The 22,855-nt window shown below is 41.4% G+C and overlaps 1 protein-coding gene and 1 long non-coding RNA gene across 3 annotated transcripts in view; one reads left to right on the top strand and one right to left on the bottom strand.

Moving 5' to 3' along the window:
- The window catches only part of LOC118557025 (protein NLRC3-like), a 38,593-nt gene extending 16,012 nt beyond the window's left edge, over window positions 1–22,581 (top strand). Inside the window, exons 5-7 of the mRNA XM_036125894.1 lie at window positions 6,147–6,164; window positions 20,457–22,218; window positions 22,344–22,581. Of these exons, the coding sequence (XP_035981787.1) occupies window positions 6,147–6,164; window positions 20,457–22,218; window positions 22,344–22,581 (2,018 nt within the window). The remainder of the gene's footprint in view (window positions 1–6,146; window positions 6,165–20,456; window positions 22,219–22,343) is intronic.
- On the bottom strand, window positions 4,192–5,792 carry LOC118557095. Of its 2 annotated transcripts, XR_004927588.1 has the most exons (5): window positions 4,860–5,792; window positions 4,745–4,771; window positions 4,605–4,640; window positions 4,394–4,465; window positions 4,192–4,303 (listed from the first exon to the last, which is right to left on the bottom strand). It is a non-coding gene; the product is annotated as an uncharacterized LOC118557095 (long non-coding RNA). The 2 variants fall into 2 exon arrangements; XR_004927587.1 differs by lacking the exon at window positions 4,605–4,640.
- Window positions 22,582–22,855: the final 274 nt, after the last annotated feature.

Raw genomic sequence — 22,855 nt, 5'->3', positions numbered from 1 at the left:
AATATTCAACTTTGTTTAACGACAGACAGTTAAGTGTGGGAAAAAAAGGAAAGAAAAGGGGGTTATCGGGGCAAATATTTTTCACAGGACTGACTTTAAAAGTCCGTTAAATATAAAAAGTGCGACAGCCAACTCCGGTATACTTAAACCAACAATATCTGAATAAGTTTCTACTGTTTAGGCTGCTAAGAATGTACTTCTGGTAACTCTGAACCCTGAGACTTCACAGAGTACAACAATGTATGTACCAGCGTTTATAGGGTAAAATTCAATTAAGTTTAGATAACAACATCAGATGCTTCTTTAACCCCAACTGAAGTAGAATAATTTAGTTGCTTGGAAAAACCAAGAACACTAAACATGCTTCACACTTTCAGAAGTAGACAAGGTTGTGATAGTATAGCCTGGAGCATGAATACTTTTACTGAATAAATGAACAGACGGACTGGGACTGCACTATTCACACATCTTGTTAGAAAAAAAAAAACACCAAAGAATTTATCGTCATTATGCATCATTATGCAATTTGAAACTTTAAAGACAATTTTGTATCAGTTCAGTTTTTGTTAATTTTTCTTACCAGGAAAAACTTATGAATGTAAACGTATAACATTTTTGAAACTCAGTAGAATTAGACTTTCTCCTGAAGCTCCCTTTTTCATTTAAACAAAAAAATTGAAGGAAAACAATGGTGAGGGCCAACGATGGCACCTAGAATATGGATGGACGCAGAAATGGTTTTAAATTCTTTCTGGAGACTATTGTCTTGTTGTGGCTAAAAGTTTACAACACTACTGTCTCAATATGGTGAGGGTCTCTATAACATTTAGAGTCTGCTTATGTGAATTAATTTCAATGGACTAAAAGATCATGTATGAGGTCTGACACTGGTGAGAAGTCCTGGCTCACATTCTCTGCTCCATTTAATCTGTGCCCTCCAGAGGTCAGAACCGACCATGTAGGCCAGTACAATTCATCCCACCAAAACCTGCTCTGGGTTTACTTTGTGCACTGGTGTGCCGTCCTTTTGAAACAGGAAGGTGTCATCCCTAAATTGGTCCCAAAAAGTTTGGAGCATGAAATTATCCAAAGATTTCTTGGTTTGCTGCAGCATTATGAGTTCCTTAAAGGAGCAATTAGCGATTTCTCACCAGAAGGTGAAGCTGCCTCCTCTGCTCTGCCCCACAGGATAATTGGAGGTACTAGTAGACTGTATATAAAACATTAAAATGTTCATCTCCAGATGGTCATGCAGGTGTTCAGTAAAGGAAATAATGGCATTGAAGCGAACATAACTTATTCTTCAGACCACCCAAGAAAAGGAGGTGGTGTAGCTTTATTTGTTAGATCCTGCCTTACAGTCTAGATTCTCGTTTCTAAATCTCTTCCTAAGCAGTTTGAACTTTCAGCTTTGAAGATTGACTTGTGCGGCGGATAGCTTTTAGCTGTTGTTGCTTGTTACAGAACTCCTTCAGCGATTGTTGACAGTTTCTTCTAATTTTCTAATTTTGTCTGATTAAAATGTTCAAGAAGAGAGACTGGTTTACTGTTTCCCTGTTAGAGGGTTTTGAGACACACCGTCTTGCTTTTAATGTTTCTCAAATTATTGACGGTGCTACTAAACCTAATTTCCATCTTTTCATCCTCAATGCAATTTTTGTAAATGATCTAAGTGATCATTGTCTAGTTGGTGCAGTTTGAAACACTAAAATCCTCCATTTTGAGCCTGTTCTTGTGTAAAAAAGAACTATAAAGCATTTTAGAGAACAGGCTTTTCTTCATGGTATATTTCATTACAATTGGAAGTTCATTTATCTGTTTGATGACATACATTTTCCTGGGACTATTTGTTTGATATTTTTTAACTATTGTATTGACAAATGTGCTCTGTTTCATCAGCTGAGAGTTAAGGGTTGAGTCATTTCCTGGTTCAACACTGAATTAGCAGGTCTCCTGGAAAGGAGAAATCAGCTCCGGGAAGTCACAAAGAAGAAATGATTCTGAAGTTGATGGGTTACATTTCCATCAATTAAAAAATCTGCTGGCTGCTACCTTAACGAAAGTAAAACACGATTATTGTGAAATGCCTAAATAACCTAAAGAAATTATACCAAGCTGTTAAGGCTCTCATTGCTCATTAACTAAATAATATAATTTACTTCAGTGCAAGGTAGCATCCTGTCTCAGTGACCTAGATTACTGTGATGTTTCTTATAATGCACCTGCCACCTCTCTGCATTAGATGCTGTCTATCATGGAGAATTACGGTTCATACCAGCGTCTCTCACACCTCACTGTACTTTATATTCCTTTAAATTTCAACCGGCCATCATCATCAACCCATAAACTCATGCATTGGTACATTTTCATCTTTAAAGCCGTCTGATCCTGTGTTATTTATCCCATTATATGTCATTTAGTCCAGCAAAAGACTTAGTTCCCAGGACTTTATCACTTTCAGTGCTCCATTAGTAAAAACATGAACTCTGTCCTATCAACGTGGAGCACTCTACAACAGGATATGAAAATATCCATGTTGATTCCTCTGGGAGAATTTAAGCTTATATTCAGAAATATAAAATAAATCTTGCCATGAAACTTGTTCTTGTTTTTAGGTTATATTTTGTCTTATTTAATATGATTTAAATCCTTTAAGTGTTTGTTTTGTTATTGTGTTTGTAAATATGTTTTTGTTTTGTTTTACCAAAACCAGTCTCCTGTAAATTATATCTTCCCAGATAGCAAAAGATGTCAATTCAATGTGGAATTAGGGTCAAAAAGATTAACTTTTGGTTAAGGTCGACGATTAATGGTGGATCAACCAATCATCCAGTTCTAGCCAATGTTGAAAAGATGTCATTGAATGTTGTTTTGAAGACAAATTTTAATGATCGAAAAGCCATTGTGTATGCTGTGTGTTGCACCCCTTCCTCCTCCTGAAAGCATTTTGTCATTGAGCCAGGGTTTGTCACATTTTAAATTAAATAACATATGTTGAGGACAGTGAGTCGTCATTTTTTTCAGTACATTTTACTTGTCTGGAAATATTTGTGCATAATGTGCAGTAAAAAAAAATATCATGTCAAAGAGCAAACAAAACATTTACAAACTAAAAATACCTTAAACACGTTCCAATTATTTGAAGATTTGCATTACCAGAATGAACGGCGAGTTGATCCAAGGAAGGGCAGTAAGCTTGTCTGAGCTTACTCAAAGCAGCATGCTGCTGCATGCTGCTGCATGCTGCAGTAACACTAATATCCATGACGTCCAAAGCAGAACGTTTTACTTATAAAGAGGAGAATAATTCTTGTTGCAGGTTATGCACACATATAACATATTGGGACAGCAAAGACTACGCTATAGAATTAAGAAATGGGGCATTTTAGTAATTTGTGCCTTTTAGTTTAACAGAGCACTAAAACTTTAGGTTTGAAAAACAAGGTGTACTAAACTTTACAAACTGGGTTTCAAAGACTAGACAAATCCAACTGTAAAAGCTTTTGAAACTGCGCCAGTTTTATCATCGTCTTGTTTTAGAATTTATGGACATATTGATAATAAGACCCATCTTCTGTTCAGCCAAGGTTAAACATTTTACTCAAAAAATGTTGTAAAAATTCACAAAGAAAACTGTGTTTTAGTATGTGAAGTGTTATATTAATCAACAGTGAGGTAAAATGAGAAGCCCTTGATATCTGCAGCAGATAAGTTCAACTTCATGGAAAGTTGACATAATCAACATCTTGTATTATGTCTTTTCAATTGTGACATTTACAGCAGACCTTGTTAAAACATTTAGCTTTTTCATGATGATAGCTTGTGTTAAGTTTTCATATTTAATGCAGTTTCTTCATTAAACTCCACAACTGTTTTTCAGCCATTCCTCATAAATTACTTTAATTCATCTAAATAACTTTTTTCTCTGTTTTGTTTTTAACCTATGTGAGGCAGAACTGAAAAGTGCTTTACAAATACAGTTTATAAGTATTAAAAGTTTAACATTTTAACAGAAACCCACTTCCAAAAGAGCCACCTTTTTAATGTATAGTTTATTGAGAAATAGGATATTTGTGCAAAATTGAATGAAGAACAAGAAACAGCAGTAAGCACCAAAAAGTTCAATCATTTTTCATTTTTACAACGCTTAATTTTATACTGAGCCTTGATGGTAACAAAAAAGTTATAATAAAGGGGAGACAAACATTTCACACATAAATGTCTTTGTCACAGTGTGCTGAAGAGGGACACTTTTCCTTATTGCACATCTCTTTGTAGCCTTCTGTCTGGGTTAGACCGCTTACTGTTTTTTGGGGGCAAAAACAGAAGAATAAAATAATTGTTTTAAAAAAAAAAAAAGCATTACTCCAATAAACACTAGTAAATATTTTACCGTCAATTGGGTTGTAGAGGAGGCAGTATTCATGGGAAGGGTTCCATTCTTGGATTTTGTGGTAGAAATGCCCTTTTAAAACACACAGAATGCACATTTAAAAAAAAAAAATTGTAAAACGTTTCAATGTAGAAAAGCAAACCAACCCTAATTTGCAAAAACGTTTTTGCTGCCGTCGGGCTAAAGAAAAAGATGATTTCTGTAACTTTACCCGGACTGAGGGAGGTGTGCTTTACTTCAAGTTCTTCTGAGGAACCAAACAAGGAACCCCTCAGAAAGAACACGCAAACCACTTATTTTTCATAAGCTATCCATTACAAGGAATATATTGCTAGCTCAGTGTTTCCTCACCTTATAGAACGTTCCCATTTAAAAACCCTAAAAGAATAAAAAGAAAATGGTTAAAACAACATATTAGTATCTTTAAATACTTTAGATACTTTATCTTTATGAAAGTAAATCCTACCGTAGTTCAACGGTGTTAAAAGTATATTTTCTTGCTTCACACCTGTGAGGTCTGAAAAATAATTAAACATATATTGTTACACCGCCGAAAAGCGTAAGGGGGGATTCCCCAAGGAAGATTACTACGGTATCACATGATCAGTAGCGTCATAGAGAGGATTCCCCCACCGTATATTCAACATATAACTTAAAAATCGTTAGAATATATTCATTAGAACTTACCAAAGAAGCGTATCCCATGTTGTAGGTTGGGGCTTGCGTTCTGACCCGCGGCATGGATGTGAGCGTTAGTGAGGACCGAAGCAGAAGACGCTTGTGACATATTTCGGAGGAGTCACCGTGCATGCATTCAGTTAGGTGGGAAGGGGGCCTTATATATACATTATTGATAATACAGGCATTGTGTTTGTCCCCGTGATGGGGATTTTTAGGATGCGTAAAGGCGTGAAATACAACGTCCTGACGATTTTTTTTTTTTTGTGACAGGGTGTCCGCTATTTATAAATACTAAGCATGATAGCGCGAGGGTTGTAGAGAAAGACACAGTTTTTGTGTTGAGGGGTCAGATGATTGAGAGAAAGCGAGATCTCCCCCCTTGTGTCTCCTCCCGCGCGGCGCTTCGAACAGGTTGAGTATTATTTTAACTGCTTACTGACCGAGTAAACTTATGACCCTCAAACTGACCTGTAGAGTGTATGGACTTATTATGTTGTAAGCTGCAACTGGTAAGCGATCAGTAACGCTTGCTGTTTACAGGGAGAGCTGAGGGGTTGCATCGCAGGATTCTGGGCCGAGCGAGAACCCTGAGCTTTTTATGTACAGATTCCGGATGGGGAAGCTTATGCGTCTAAACGATTTATATAGTTTTTATTTTTAATCTTTATTATAGTCTGACTGCTTTTACGGCTGAAACAAAGACTGATTTCCTCCCACCTTAAAGATTGGGTGCGCGTAACGGAATTAAATAATTCAAAATAATCATAATAATACTAATAAAAAGATTGGGTATGTATACCGGAGTTAAATAATTATAAATAACTTTAAATGATTACAATAATACTACTAAAAAAGGTCGGGTATGCGTAACAGAATTAAATAATTACTATAATATCAATGATAGTAGTAATAATATTATTAATGATATGAATATAAATGAAAATAATAATAATACAATTAATAAAGGAATAATTAATTTAATAATGATTAATGTGGGGGGTGTCACATGAGGGTCACGTGGTGGGGTCATATGGAGGTCACGGTAGGGGTCAATGATAGGGTGTCACATGAGGGTCACGAGCAGGGTCACGTGACGATCATGTGATCACCTAAAAGGTCAATTAAAAAATAAGCCCCGCCCCTTTTTAATCGCCCCGCCCACTTTTAATCCATCAAAATCGGATTAAAAAGTGACAGAACATATACCCTTATGTCTCTTTTGTTGTTGGACTTCGGTGCTCGTCATGGATTGTCCATCACAAACACCATGTTCAAGCATAAGGGTGTCCATATGTGCTCTTGGCACCAGGACACCCTAGGTCGCAGTTCAATGATCGACTTTGTTGTCGTTTCATCTGACCTGCGGCCGCATGTCTTGGACACTCGGGTGAAGAGAGGGGCGGAGCTCTCCACCGACCACTGCCTGGTGGTGAGTTGGCTCCGATGGCGGGGGAGGAAGCCGGTCCGACCGGGCAGGCCCAAACGTATTGTGAGGGTTTGCTGGGAACGTCTGGCAGAGTCCCCCGCTAGACGGAGCTTTAACTCCCACCTCCGGGAGAACTTTAAACACGTCCCGAGGGAGGCGGGGGATATTGAGTCTGAATGGACCATGTTCCGCGCCTCTATTGTTGAGGCGGCTAGTCGGAGCTGTGGCCGCAAGGTTGTCGGTGCATGTCGCAGCGGCAACCCTCGAACAACCCTGGAACCCGCTTCCCTCACCGCTGGTGAGGGAAGCGGGTTCAGCTGTCAAGTGGTTCAGCTGTCAAGCTGAAGAAGGAGTCCTACCGGGCTTTTTTGGCCTGTGGGACTCCGGAAGCAGCTGATGTGTACCGGCAGTCGAAGCGGCAGGCGGCTCGGCTGGTCGCAGAGGCAAAAACTCGGGCGTGGGAAGAGTTCGGAGAGGCCATGGAGAAAGACTTCCATACGGCTTTGAAGCGATTCTGGTCCACTATCCGGCGTCTCAGGAGGGGGAAGCAGTGCAGTACCAACACTGTTTACAGTGGGGGTGGTGTGCTGCTGACCTCGACTCGGGACGTCGTGTTTCGGTGGGCGGAATACTTCGAAGACCTCCTTAATCCCACCAACACGTCTTCCATTGCGGAAGCAGAGCCTGATGACTCTGGGTCGGGTTCTCCCATCTCTGGTGCTGAGGTTGCCGAGGTTGTTAAAAAGCTCCTCAGTGGCAAGGCCCCAGGGGTGGATGAGATTCACCCTGAGTACCTTAAGGCTCTGGATGTTGTGGAGCTGTGTTGGTTAACGCGGCTCTGCAGCATTGCGTGGACATCGGGGGCAGTTCCTCTGGATTGGCAGACTGGGGTGGTGGTCCCCCTATTTAAAAAGGGGGACCGGAGGGTGTGTTCCAACTACAGAGGAATCACACTGTTAAGCCTCCCTGGTAAGGTCTATTCAGGGGTTCTGGAAAGGAGGGTCCGTCGGATAGTCGAATCTCGGATTCAGGAAGAGCAGTGTGGTTTTCGTCCTGGCCGTGGAACACTGGACCAGCTCTACACCCTCAGCAGGATTCTGGAGGGGGCATGGGAGTTTGCCCAACCAGTCTACATGTGCTTTGTGGATCTGGAGAAGGCATTCGACCGTGTCCCCCGAGGGATCCTGTGGGGGTTACTCCGGGAGTATGGAGTACCGGGCCCTTTAATAAGGGCTGTCAGGTCTCTGTACGACCGGTGTCAGAGTCTGGTCCGCATTGCCGGCTGTAAGTCGGACTCGTTTCCGGTGAGAGTTGGACTCCGCCAAGGTTGCCCTTTGTCACCGATTCTGTTCATAACTTTTATGGACAGAATTTCTAGGCACAGCCAAGGTGTTGAGGGGATCCGTTTTGGTGGCCTTAGGATTGCGTCTCTGCTATTCGCGGATGACGTAGTCCTATTGGCTCCATCAGGGCGTGATCTACAGCTCTCACTGGAGCGGTTCGCAGCCGAGTGCGAAGCGGCCGGGATGAAAATCAGTGCCTCTAAATCCGAGACCATGGTCTTGAACCGGAAAAGGGTAGAGTGCCTTCTCCGGGTTGGGGAGGATGTGCTGCCCCTAGTGGAGGAGTTCAAGTATCTTGGGGTCTTGTTCACGAATGAGGGGAAGATGGAGCGGGAGATCGACAGGCGGATTGGTGCAGCGTCTGCTGTGAAGCGGGCACTGTACCGATCCGTTGTGGTGAAGAGAGAGCTGAGCCAAAAGGCGAAGCTCTCGATTTACCGGTCGATCTACGTTCCTACCCTCATCTATGGTCACGAGCTTTGGGTCATGCCCGAAAGAACAAGATCCCGGATACAAGCGGCTGAAATGAGTTTTCTCCGTAGTGTGTCTGGGCTCTCCCTTAGAGATAGGGTGAGGAGCTCAGTCATCCGGGGAGGACTCAGAGTATAGCCGCTGCTCCTCCACGTCCAGAGGAGCCAGTTGAGGTGGCTCGGGCATCTGGTCAGGATGCCTCCTGGACGCCTCCCTGGTGAGGTGTTCTGGGCACGTCCCACCGGGAGGAGGCCCAGGGGAAGACCCAGGACACGCTGGAGGGACTATGTCTCTCTGCTGGGAACGCCTTGGGATTCCTCCTGAGGAGCTGGCCCAAGTGGCTGGAGAGAGGGACGTCTGGGCCTCCCTACTGAAGCTGCTACCCCGAGACCCGACCCCGGATAAGCGGAAGAAGACGGACGGACGGACAGTGCCAGAAACGTTACAAAGAAAGGCACAAAGACAATTAGTTTGGTTTGGCTCGCGAGGAGAGTAGGAAGAGACCGTACAGTTACAATCTCCAACCCAGTCTGCCGGTCTCAGCGTTCTCTTCGGTTTTATTAAGTTTGGGGCGTTTCCCTAGTTACAGGACTGAGGCTGTACTGAAGGGTGGGGGAACAGGTAGTTTACAGCCTCAGTTGTCAAAAAAGATACACAGTTGAGTAATCATGTTAAGTCAGCACATAATCTTGTAGCTGAGTCTTCTTGTTTCAGGAAGGGAAGAAACAGAGCTTCTTCTGTTTCTTTGCACAGACATGGTTAAGCTATCATGTGAGTAATATGATTATATCAGAAGCTTACATTACTACAACAAGATAAATCGGTTAATGAAGTATAAACATTAATCCCAACACTAAGCTATCTTTATTTGTCTGCATGCCCAATATTAATTATGACTTTTACCCTCTGTATGTCTTGAAAATCTTTTGTTGTAAGAAGGTGGATTTCTTTAGGGTGTACAGCCTCCATTTAGCATTCATGAAAGCAGCAATTTAGAAATGAAATGGTATTGTCACTGTTCATGTTAAGGTGAAGCATGCAGTCAAAACCTGGTTCCGTTCATCTCAAATTAATATGGAGTATTTTTAAGTTATGGCTGATTCTAGGATGCACAGCATCACAGTCCCTCTCTGTTCTCACTGACAGGTGGTAGCCTGTTGGAAAAGAAACAGCTCTAGGTGCTCAGTTAGCTAATGACACATTTTACCATCTGTTCTGCCACTTCGTCCCACTGGCAGAAAGTTTAAGAATTGTAGGAATTTTCTCCAAGAAATCGTAACATTGAGCACCTTTAAGGGCAATGTTACCAAACATAAAGGCGGTATTTTTTGGGTTTTGTTATTTATGAGCAACTGTTGGGTTTTTAATAGGACGAAAGGAAGAAGAAAACACAACAACATTGGGGAACTTTATAAAATCCGCTGCAGCAGTCAAATTAATAAGGCATAGCACTCATAACTGCTCTTCTTTCAGTGTCAGCCGTAGGTTCTCCAGGAGTCCTTCTGATTGCTCCAGTCAACCTAATGTAAACTTCTTCTCTGGGAATCCTGGTGTTGAGAAGATCTGGCCTTTCCCGTTTAATGTTCATTTTTCTCCTTCTTGTGGAGGTGTGCCGTTCACCACTTGGCCTAACGCACGCTGACAGCACTAACTCCCTATACATAAACAATACACCCACCCCCCACCCCTCCCCTGCCGGAGCCACCGGAGACCCGTTAACATAATATAGTCTTAAGTTGACTACATTAACAGATTCTATTTTGATCCTGGTCTATCCACTGTATCTGGTAATTTACAGGTTCTATCTGCTTCCTTATCACTGCTGACCCTAAACATTTGGGCGCAAGCTTAGCAGAAAATTTGTCTGTAGCTTTACAAAGCGGATGAGTTCGGGCCTGGTACAAGTCTCCCTGCAAGAGCTGTACACTTCTATAATTATAATACTTGGCTTCTCTGACCTGGTTCATCCCTTCTCTCCGTCTAACTTGTTCTGCCATTCTTTGTGCCTTTCATATAGCTTATAGGGTGACTGCTGGGGACTAGGTGGATGGCTAATGATTCTCTCTCAGGCGGCCTTAAGATAGCAATAAAACATAAGCTCAGCCAGTGAGCTCCCCGTTGTCTCGTGCTGAACAGAATTGATGGCCAACCAGAACTCCTGGATTCACTGGTCTCATTTGATGTGATGCTCACCCACGAAGAAGGTCTTTCAGTAAGGTTGGCCTGCGCATGATAACTGGTGGTACATTTTTTAGTCACTCCCAAAGTTCTGCAAGTTATTTTCGATGTTGTGCTATCTTTCAAGGAAACATCTCCACCCACTTGTTGAAATAATCAATGATGAGCAGAAGATATTTGTTACCTTTTTTGCTATGTGGTAGTGGTCTCATTAGATAAACTCCATTTTTTCCCACAGCTTATTGATTGAAGTAGGCTGCATTAACCCAGCTGGTTTTTGGTTTTTATGTTAATAGGCTTGGCATGTAGTACAAGTCTTTACATAGGACCACACATGCTTACTGATTGAGGGCCACCAAGCTACCTCCAAAAGCCTATGCAACATTTTTAACCTTCCCAGATGTCCACTCAGAGGGTGATCATGGAAGTAGCATAAGAATTGGGAAATCAGGGGTTTAGGCAGGTCTAGTTGGAACTTCTCGCCATCGTCCTAATTGATTGACTTCCTGTACCATACCTCCTGGATTTTATAGAACCCCATTCTATTACTGTAGGTCTGTTAGCAGTAGCAGCCTGGATCATATCAAGGAGATCAGAGTTGTTCTCCTGGGCTGTTCTAATGTCCGCCAACGACAAAGGTTAATCTGTACCCAATTTAGAAGCAGCCATAGCCACAACTGCAAAGCTAGCATCAGATACTGCTCAGAATAGAGCATCTGGAACAAAGTTATGGAGCCCTTTTGGGACAGTTAAACGTCCACAGAAACGCTTCATGATCTGTATGTACAATGAATTCAGTTCCTTCTGCAACATGTCGCCATTTCTCTACAGCCCATACAACAGCCAAGCATTCCTTTTCTGAAGCAAAAAAATTGTCGCCGTTAAAATGGGTTTACGTTAACGCCGTTAATAACGCGTTTAACTGACAGCACTAATATATATATATATATATATATATATATATATATATATATATATATATATATATATATATATTTAAATTAATAAAATGCTAAATATTTCAGCACATGACTGGGAGACCGGGTATGGTTGTAACACTTTTTGCTCCAGCACCTTTAACTCACAGAATATTTGAGCTAGAGTTTTCAAACTTTTATACAAAATACCCACATTTGTTTACTACAAATTGCACCAATTCAAACCTCTGCAAGTGTAACCCACCCTAAATCTGGAGAAAGAAAGAAAAAAAGAAAACTTAAGTAGGGATAGTATGATATTGTGATCAATAATTGTCACAACATAAAGTATGAGTTTTCTATGTTCACCTTATAAATCAGACACCAATAGTTCAGGTTAAGCCACTTTGTGTTAATTAATTCTAATTCTCAACACTTTTCAGCAGTGGTAAACATTTTGCGGTAATGCCTACTAGGTGGCCACTGTGCGGCGCTGGTGTTCTTTCTGAACCTGTTGTGGAGGGAGAAACAGCGACAGCGTAGCTCTGAAAGAAGAAGAGAATAATATCCCGAAGAGTGAATTATTTTGTTCTTTCTTTTGATGGCGGCTTCTGAAAACTTTTTTTCTGTTAACATAGGTAAGCTCAAATATCATGATTATTCCTAACTTTTATCCTGTACAAGTTTTAAAGACTGCTGTTCGCATACAGTTGAAAGGAGGGGCACCATCTTAATGGCTGCTGTACTGACTACTTCTAGAAGTGTGGGTCGTGTGTTGATGTCAATGTAGTTGCTAAAACTGTTTCATTTTATACAAATTATTAGTTAAGACATATGTGGCCAAATGTTAAATTTCATTGTTGTGCTGACTTTAGAGTTGTAGTTTGATCTAAACGTAAAAAAAACAACAAAAAAAACTGTGCAGCGCTGTTTTTTTTTTTTTGTTCTCTTTCTGAACCTGTTGTGGAGGGAGAAACAGCGACAGCGTAGCTCTGAAAGAAGAAGAGAATAATATCCCGAAGAGTGAATTATTTTGTTCTTTCTTTTGATGGCGGCGTCTGAAAACTTTTTTTCTGTTAACATAGTTAATGGCTACTGAGAGATTGAGTGGCGGACTGTGAGCGAGACAGTGGGTACGACGGAGGAGTGGTGTGTTTCCATTCCGGCGACCATAGCAGGAGAGAGAGAGAGAGCGTGATGGACAGCGGGCTGGACTCTGAACTTCAGGCCTGAGTTTGAAATTTCATCTTTACTGTCTCATCAAATGAGGATTTTTTTTTTTGTTTTCCTCTTGTAGTGTTGGAGGATAATATCGGATTACATTTTTTTTTACTGAGCTCAAAATAGGTATTGGGTTGTGCACAACTAAACTAAATTGACTATTGCTGCAGCAAAATTTAAACAGGTACTTTTGTTTGTTCGTTTGCTTTATTTTTTTTTCTGGCCAGAATATATGTCATCATTATTATCTGACATTTTGGATCAGTAAGTGACCGTGTCTCATTTATTGTTGGACATTGGAAAATAATAATTTTTTTTCTTCAAAAGAGTTAAAGTGCAGTTGTGTTTTCATTTCTCTGTGTGAAGTCAATAATCATCGACAGCCAAAGACTAAATGATTATTAAGTGCTAGTTCATTTGATATCTATTTCATCTTTAATCCCTCGGACCAGGACATTGCTCAAAGTATTTAAGTAGTGATCCCAGACCTTGAGGTTATTTTTTTTACAGGTACATGTTGGAGGTTGATCAGAACCTGGTTACACAAGAATATCACAGACTTCATGAGTTCATGTCAAATACATGGTGTTCCTTTGTTACAACCTACCCCACTACTGGGGTAGGTTGGAACACCTGCTGGGATAAGTTGTAACAATTAGACAAAAGAAGCAAAAACAGAGGCCACACCATGTGATATGCTTCAAAAAGAGGTTTACTGAATTAAAAGAACAATACAAGAACAATGTCTCTCTCTCTCTGTGACTGACCATAACTCAAATATACTCTGTGTGTGTGCATGTGTGTAAATTATTCTACTAGAACAAACTTCCTTAACATATATAATGTATACTTAATGAACACTGAACAAACATGTAGGTCTAACAAAAACCAATGTCAATGTGTGTGTGCGTGTGCTTGTGTTTGTGTCTATGTGTGTGTATCCTTAATCAGAGTGATGAATGATGGTAGCCCAGGAGTGCAGGCTTGGTGGGCCCAGAGACTGCATAGGGCACATTTTACCCACACTTCCTGTGGCTTTGAGTTGCCAAATGGCTCCATACAGACAACACAAAAATATTCATCGTCTGAGGTCTCAGAATCCTCAGCATTGGCTTTTAACATTTTCTTGGCAGGCTTTCTTTCCTTCCTCTTTTGGTTGCCTTTATTCTTTGCAAAGAAACTCTTCCTTACATTTTTGCTTCCTCTTCCTTTTTTAAAACATATGCAGGCACACCTCTAACAGTCTTTCGTATCCACTACCTAGGCATTCTGTAAAATTATCAAAATCAAAATGTTCTTAGTTGTATGTAAGGGGATGGTTGTAACACTTTTTAAAGATGTGTTACAACCCACCCCAACCTTGTCAGCCATGTTTAGCTAGCTGTAGTAGCATAGCGGTTTGATATTAGCACAGGAAAATGCATCACATTTTGCCTGAGAAATTACACTTTCATTTAATGTTAGAAATATGGTTTTATCTGCAACAGTATAAATACTAAACAAAATATAGTCATGGTTTTCAAAAAAATTACTTTCTTACCTCAAAATCCGTGTTTTCTCCTTAGTATCTGCATGTGCCTGTTTCCAGCCTTGACAATCACAATATGGGATTGGGGAGGAAGCGGGTAAACACTGAAATGATCATGTGACTCCTATATTATCCCTGATTGGTGGAACTGGTGGTGTTACAACTCTCCCCATGTTACAACCATACCCTGTCTCCCCTACTTGATAGTTTTAGAACATAACATAAAAGTATATGGCATTTGACATTTTAAAAGTTTTAAGCCCCCCCTGAACATGAGAAAATCCGCGTTCGATGCTGTAGCGCACATATTCCCTAGATACTGGGGAAAATAGGGAGTACCAATATGGCGGCTGGTGGCTTCAAAGCGACTCGTTCTAACAGCGGGCGATTAGCACTCCAGTGTATAATAGAGCTCAGTGGTTCCACCTAAAAGGTCATCCATTGCAACTCTTGTAAACTCCGCATGTCGACCACCCCCCCCCCCCCCCCCCCCCAAACACCGGAGGAAACTTCAATTAAACCAGCCGTAAAGCTGTTGAAACTGGCGTCTTGTTTTGCTAAATCCCATATGACAGAAAAAAACGTTTGTTTAAAATTTCCCAGCACCTAAAGAGCAACGGAGATATTTTTGAGATGCTCTGAATATGTAGCTGCGACTGGTCAGTTGATTTTATAGTCACAATACAAGCTTTTGTTTTTGGGATTGTCACATTTTTATTATACAGATTTATATGTCTTAAGCACAAAATAACAGCTTTTTTTAATTTCAGGTTTATTTTGTGTCAGATTTTTCCTTGGTGTTCCTTTTGGCCACTGGGATGTTCTGTTTTTTAAGGTCCAGTGTTGACCATGAAAGAGACATAATGTGACAATATTGTAATTTGTGAAAAGCTTTTATGTGCAGCTGTGGTTAAAAAATGGCTAAAATATAACATTTTAAATTAATTTATATTTTGCAATAATATTTTCAAGCAAAAAAAAAAACTTGACACGTTAATATGAGATATGCCAATGCAACTTTAGGGCACTATTTGGCTAAAAACATTTGCTATTCAAGGTTATTTGAACATATCGTGATATATATCGTGTATCGCGATATAGCCCAAAGATATCGTTATATTAGATTTTCTTCATATCGTCCACCCCTAGTGTTAGATAGCAGAGCATGTTTGCAACACATTTGTTAATTTATTTCAGCCAGAAAAGAATTACTGCCTGTTATCTGGAAAGGCAGTGTGTTCAATGTTCACTTCAGCTTACTTAAATCCTTTCCTCAAGCGTGCTAAATTTCTTCTAGCTGTTATGCATTTTGTCAAAGATCTTCCTGTAGCAAACCACACCATATTCATTGCATTTTATTATAATTAAGATGTTTATTAAAGTTCCAGTAGATATTTCATTTACTTGTGTGTTTGAAAAAATGTAAAGAGAATGAGCTTTGGGAAAAAAATCCTATAAAATGCTCCCAACTGTCAGTTTACTTTTTTTTGGTTGTCAAAACTTTAGTCTTAAATTGACTTGTTTGTGGTTACGCCTCATTGTGACAGGCAGTGGGGCACTCCAGAAATTGGTTTGATTTTCACATACCAGTCATTGTTGAACTCACACACAGTCATATATGTCCTTATGCAACTTATTTAGATGTTTTTTCCCACAGTATATTTAATATGCTAGCACATCTTAGCTAACAGGTGGATGCGTCACCTTAACGTGTCCCTTACTTATAAGAGGTTTTGGAGCTTTCGAAACCAGAGAAATTATCTCAGCTGGGGGCTTCCGAACAACTTTGAACAGTTACTGGATTCTAAACCAGAGCCAATTTAATGTCCCATTTTTTTAGGGAGGCAGCTTTAATGTTGCGTTTTTGACAAAAAAATATTTTCTTTTCCATACAATAAAGGAACTCTAAGTAATCTATAGGGACAGCAAACAGGCTTAAATCAGAGGTAACCAGACTTTCGTTCAGTTCTTTATGAAAACATTTAGATACCTATCAATGAGTCTTAATGTACAGCAAACATTATTTTCTCTCTTACATATTTGCACTTATTTTGAACCATTTCTTTGCCTCCAAAAATACAAAACCTTACTCAAGAGCTAACATAGCCACTGGAGATATTTAAAAAGGAAAAAAAACATTTCTTGGGAGCGCTTGACTGTGACGTTGTCTTCTCTGTGGCCTCTAGAACAAAAGTGCTATTGTGGAAGTTGGCAAAAGAAGAAAAACAAAGTATGTGGTGTTTCAATTTTATTGGGACAAAAACAATCAATGAATCAAAGTTGCAGCAAAACTTTCTTGGTAAAGTCTTTTTGCCCAACTCGTCCCCACTTCTGGTCCTCTTCCTTCACAATGAGTCTTTGCATTCTGGTGTGAAATGTACATGTGTCCACCCCACAGCCCCCCTGAAGACAGAATGGCAAATAATACAACAAAAAGTATGACCATCTTCAACTAAACCATATTGCAAAAACAAAAAACACTAGTAGTACTGCTTAGGTGGTTTAACAAGGCAGCCACTATGTGTGTGCTTGGCAACCACAGGTGGTTAAAGTGAAGGAGGAGCAAGTCTCCGACAGCGGCGAAACTGCCCACCTGCAGGAAAAACAACAGCAGAAGTGGTCAGGGCATGAGAGCAAGTAGCAAAATCAGGAGGATGGCCGTGGTGTGGAGGTTGGGCCAACTTAATAGGACCATGCAGAAACACATCCTCCTGACTACCTCCCAGCTCAGCAGAAAAAAATTCTTCGACTTTGCCTATAGCACGCAAAATGGACCATCAATTAGGTTGAAGTGGAAAATAATGTAATGGCGTAATTGTCATGAACCAGAGACAGAGGGACCCAGAATTCGGCCAACGATTTCAACAATTTCCTCCTGGGGATTATTAAAGTATGTCTGATTCCTGACAAGCAGAGGTTAGGTGAAAGATTGTTTATTTACAAAATGCAAAAACAAAAACGGGCATCAGGCCAAAAAGGGGAAGAATACGTCCAATAACCAAAAATAACAAAAAGCAGTCACAGATGAAACTATCTACAAAAACAGGGGACAGGCCAACTCAAAAATCCAAAGATTGGTCTTATCAGGAAACAGGCAGGCAGAATCAACTCAAGCAGTGGTCAGTTAAATAGGCAAACAAACAGAGAACAGGGAATTCTGGACAAGACTGTTTAAGCCTTCTTGCTTCCCCGGGTCCGTTAAGTCGTGTGCAGGTCTTAGTTCAAAAGTGCAATAAAAACAAGGAACAGAATTGAAGTTTCGCCTTTGCAAAGGGAGAGAAGTTGCACCAGCCAGCACCGGCGAGCCAACAACTCTGTCATATTCCTTCTGCAGGCTCCTTTTATTAACTTCAAAGGGGAGGGTCTCACAGAGTTACATGAGCGAATGACACACTGTTGCACAATCAGGTCTACACCTTAACACTACCTCTACCCTATATGGAGCTGCTTCTTTGGCTGCCCGCTGTGCTGGGTCTTCCGGTCATTGCTTGCAAGCTGCTGACCGCAACCCCAAAACTGTCATGCTTTGTTTTCTGAACCCGAACACAACCACAACAGAGTAAGTTTTAACAGATTATTGAAGCTTGTGGATAGTGGAGGAAGGAACCAAGAGTCCGTACTGAGCAGAAGCAGGAGGATGGTGAAGGCAGGAACTGGCAAGAAGGTCAGAAGCAAAGCACGGAGGCAGCAGAACCAGGTGCACAGCAGAAAGGAGACTTGGAACCTGTCTGCATAATCCAGTCTTCATACCAATTGGCGTGGTTTTGAAGCTTTCTGCCAGCTGTCTTAAAAGCATATAAAACCATGTTAAACCTTCATAAAAGTGTAAGAAACGGATCAAAGTTAATACATTCCACAAGACTCACCGATAAGGATGGAAAAACAATGATCTGACAGAGTGCACGGGATAGAGGCAGGTATAAGTAGGGGAGTGAGCAGGTGAACGGAATGAAACTAATTACTGGAATTGGTGGAGCTAATCAGGGGAAGGAAAGTGACTGGAATTAAACTGAAGCTGATTGGATGGTGACTGGAGAAGGAGAGTGACAGGGTAGTGACTGAGAGGCTGATGAGACAGAAACAGCCTATAATTTATTTATTTATTTTCTTTCACTTTCTTTTTTAAGGTATCACACTACACATTCAATTCAATTCAATTTTATTTATATAGCGTCAAATCATGAAACATGTCATCTCAAGGCACTTTACAAAATCAAGTTCAATCATATTATACAGATTGGGTCAGATTATACAGATTGGTCAAAAATGTCCTATATAAGGACATGTCAGCTTAAATAATAATACATCCGTCCGTCCGTCCGTCCGTCCGTCTTCTTCCGCTTATCCGGGGTCGGGTGGCGGGGGTAGCAGCTTCAGTAGGGAGGCCCAGACGTCCCTCTCCCCGGCCACTTGGGCCAGCTCCTCAGGAGGAATCCCAAGGCGTTCCCCGCAGAGAGACATAGTCCCTCCAGCGTGTCCTGGGTCTTCCCCTGGGCCTCCTCCCGGTGGGACGTGCCCGGAACACCTCACCAGGGAGGCGTCCAGGAGGCATCCTGACCAGATGCCCGAGCCACCTCCAACTGGCTCCTCTCAAAGTGGCGGAGCAGCGGCTCTACTCTGAGTCCTCCCCGGATGACTGAGCTCCTCACCCTATCTCTAAGGGAGAGCCCAGACACACTACGGAGAAAACTCATTTCAGCCGCTTGTATCCGGGATCTCGTTCTTTTGGTCATGACCAAAAGCTCGTGACCATAGATGCGAAGCGGCCGGGATGAAAATCAGTGCCTCCAAATCCGAGACCATGGTCTTGAACCGGAAAAGGGTAGAGTGCCTCCTCCGGGTTGGGGAGGATGTGATGCCCCTAGTGGAGGAGTTCAAGTATCTTGGGGTCTTGTTCACGAATAATAATACATATGATTTAGCAATGGTATCAAGGTGTTACACGATTGTATCTGTTGCTTTATGTCTGTTGGTTGTGCTGTTCTTTTTGTGTCTCTTTCCAGGTGATGGAGCAGACAGAGGACATTTTATCATTCTCTTCCTTTTATCTCTTCTTTCTTTCACCTCTTCTCTTTCTTTTTTTTCTCTTCCTGTTCTTACTTTACTCTCCCATTGTAATGTTCATATAATTTGAAATTCTCCCTGCAGGAATCACAATAAAGCTATTTACATGCACAAATCAAGCGGAGCATTATGGCGAAAGCTGTTTGCTCCACTTGTAAAAGCAAAATCTGTCGAGCTCTATTTGGCATTAAGACATCAATTCTTATTGCCACATTGCTAGACAGGACACTGGAAAAAAAAAAAAAGAAACTAAGATGGACAACTACAGAGCCAAAATAACCATAAAGACCAAACCCAAGATAGAAAACAAAGCTAAGACTGAACAGAACACAAGCTATGATAAAAACTAATAAAGGAAACCAGCTAACTAAAACAGTTAACAGGCTAAACATAAATCCAACAAAATACAAAACAAGAAACAGAAATAAACCCTAAGGCAGGAAAGCTAACTTAACCAAAACAACAACATGAAACAGAACATTACAGTAATGGTTGATAAAAATGTACTTGGCGGACACTAGATCCTTGGGCACATGCGACTGTGGAAGGCAGAGATGTGCCTCCACTGGGGCGAAACACTTTGCCTGCTCACCGTATTGACAATTGAATCAGATGTACCAGGAAGAAAAATCTTCAATGGGGGTGGGTACCTGTCTTTAGTGGTTGCAGCAGTTAAATGCCTCTTTACCCTGTCAAGTACTTTTACCTCAGAGAAGCAGTCACACATTGAATAACTTCTTTTGTAGGAAATGACTCTCGAAACAGAATTTCATACTTTAACATTTTATTCTAAAAAAAAACTGAGAAATAGTGCAGATAAATACTGAGGCTCTGTTAACAGGTATCAACACAATAAAAGGAATGAGGAAGTTTAAGCCCAGAATGCTGTTAACACAAGTCTTTATAGAAGCCAAGCTCCTCCTCTGGCTCCTCTCGTTGTGCAAATAGAAAGTGGTCACCACATAGGTAGTATCTGCCAGACTGCTGAATAGCATATAGTCCAAGTTTATCCAAGTATATGTGCTGCCAGGAGACAACTGATCATTTCCTTTATCAGTCCAATTCCCCATATCTATGTATGTCACATGTGTGACCTACACAATGCCTATGAATTATCTGTTATTTTCCACAATAACAGCTTTCAACAGCTCCAACAACTTTTGGCTTCATGTTATATCTAACAGTTTCCTTCCTAATGTCACTTTTTGTGTTAATTCAGAACAACCTGTTGCAGTTTTTCAACATAAACTTAAATCTGGTCTGAAGAAAAAGTTCCAGTGTGTGTTTGAGGGGATCGCAAAAGCAGGAAGTCCAACGCTTCTGAACCAGATCTACACAGAGCTCTACATCACAGAGGGAGGGACTGGAGAGGTCAATGATGAACATGAGGTCAGACAGATTGAAACAGCATCCAGGAAACCACACAGACCAGAAACAACCATCAGACAAGAAGACATCTTTAAAGTCCCACCTGGAAGAGATCAACCAATCAGAACAGTGATGACAAAGGGAGTGGCTGGCATTGGGAAAACAGTCTTAACCCAGAAGTTCACTCTGGACTGGGCTGAAGACAAAGCCCACCAGAACATCCACTTCATATTTCCATTCACCTTCAGAGAGCTGAATGTGCTGAAAGAGAAAAAGTTCAGCTTGGTGGACCTTGTTCATCACTTCTTTACTGAAACCAAAGGAATCTGCAGCTTTGAACACTTCCAGGTTCTGTTCATCTTTGATGGTCTGGATGAGAGTCGACTTTCTCTGGACTTCCAGAACCAGGAGATCCTGACTGATGCTACAGAGTCCACCTCAGTGGATGTTCTGCTGACAAACCTCATCAGGGGGAAACTGCTTCCCTCTGCTCTCCTCTGGATAACCACACGACCTGCAGCAGCCAATCAGATCCCTCCTGAGTGTGTTGGCATGGTGACAGAGGTCAGAGGGTTCACTGACCCACAGAAGGAGGAGTACTTCAGGAAGAGATTCAGAGATGAGAAGCAGGCCAGGAGGATCATCTCCCACATGAAGACATCAAGAAGTCTCCACATCATGTGCCACATCCCAGTCTTCTGCTGGATCACTGCTACGGTTCTGGAGGATGTGTTGGAGACCAGAGAGGGAGGAGAGCTGCCCAGCACCCTGACTGAGATGTACATCCACTTCCTGGTGATTCAGACCAAAGTGAAGAAAGTCAAGTATGATGGAGGAGCTGAAACAGATCAACTCTGGAGTCCAGAGAGCAGGAAGATGATTGAGTCTCTGGGAAAACTGGCTTTTGATCAGCTGCAGAAAGGAAACCTGATCTTCTATGAATCAGACCTGAAAGAGTGTGGTATCGATATCAGAGCAGCCTCAGTGTACTCAGGAGTGTTTACTCAGATCTTTATAGAGGAGAGAGGGCTGTACCAGGACAAGGTGTTCTGCTTCGTCCATCTGAGTGTTCAGGAGTTTCTGGCTGCTTTTCATGTTCATCTGACCTTCATCGCCTCTGGTGTCAACCTAATGGAAGAAACAGAAAAAGTATCTAAGAAGTCTGAACCAAAGTCTCTTCACCAGACAGCTGTTGATCAGGCCTTACAGAGTCCAAATGGACACCTGGACTTGTTCCTCCGGTTCCTCCTGGGATTTTCACTGCAGACCAATCAGAGACTCCTACAAGGTCTGCTGACACAGACAGGAAGTAGCTCACATACCAATCAGGAAACAGTTCAGTACATCAAGAAGAAGATCAGTGAGAATGTGTCTGCAGAGAAAAGCATCAATCTGTTCCACTGTCTGAATGAACTGAAGGATCGTTCTCTAGTGGAGGAGATCCAACAGTCTCTAAGATCAGGAAGTCTCTCCACAGATAAACTGTCTCCTGCTCAGTGGTCAACTCTGATCTTCATCTTAGTGTCATCAGCAGAAGATCTGGATGTGTTTGACCTGAAGAAATTCTCTGCTTCAGAGGAGGTTCTTCTGAAGCTGCTGCCAGTGGTTAAAGCCTCCAACAAAGCTCTGTAAGGACACAGATTGTTGCTACTTATGTTTTTGGTAGTAAGAAATCTGCTAATGAGGTACATATCAATTCCTGTTTTTATTAGTTTATAATATTATACCAGATGTTTATTTCATGTCTCCTCAGACTCAGTGGCTGTAACCTCTCAGAGAGAAGTTGTGAAGCTCTTTCCTCAGTTCTCAGCTCCCAGTCCTCCAGACTTAGAGAACTGGACCTGAGTAACAACGATTTGCAGGATTCAGGAGTGAAGCTTCTCTCTGCTGGACTGGAGAGTCCAAACTGCAAACTGGAAACTCTCAGGTACAATGATCTCAATCCTGTAGAAACTAGATTTCTGGCTATTACCTACGCTGAGATTATCTAAATGTGTCATAGTTTGAGGGTCTGTCTTAGTTTAGTTTATGTTTTGGGTTCTTTCTTGTTTGATTTCCATTATGGTTTATGTTCTGCCTCTGTCTCAGTTTTTGTTCAGTCTGGATCTAGGCACTGATGCCTGGTCTGATCACCCATTGCATACACCTGCTTAGCTCCACCCTGTTTCTCATTACCTGTTCATCTGATCCACCTGCAATGGTCAGTATATATTCTGCCTTCAGATCAGACATCAATGCCAGATCATTTACGAGCCAATAGTGAGT

The sequence above is a fragment of the Fundulus heteroclitus genome, chromosome 22 (genome assembly GCF_011125445.2).
Source record: "Fundulus heteroclitus isolate FHET01 chromosome 22, MU-UCD_Fhet_4.1, whole genome shotgun sequence".
In the NCBI taxonomy this organism is placed as follows: Eukaryota; Metazoa; Chordata; class Actinopteri; order Cyprinodontiformes; family Fundulidae; genus Fundulus; species Fundulus heteroclitus.
Note: the sequence above shows the minus strand (reverse complement) of the source record. Positions and strands in the feature narration are given on the sequence as shown.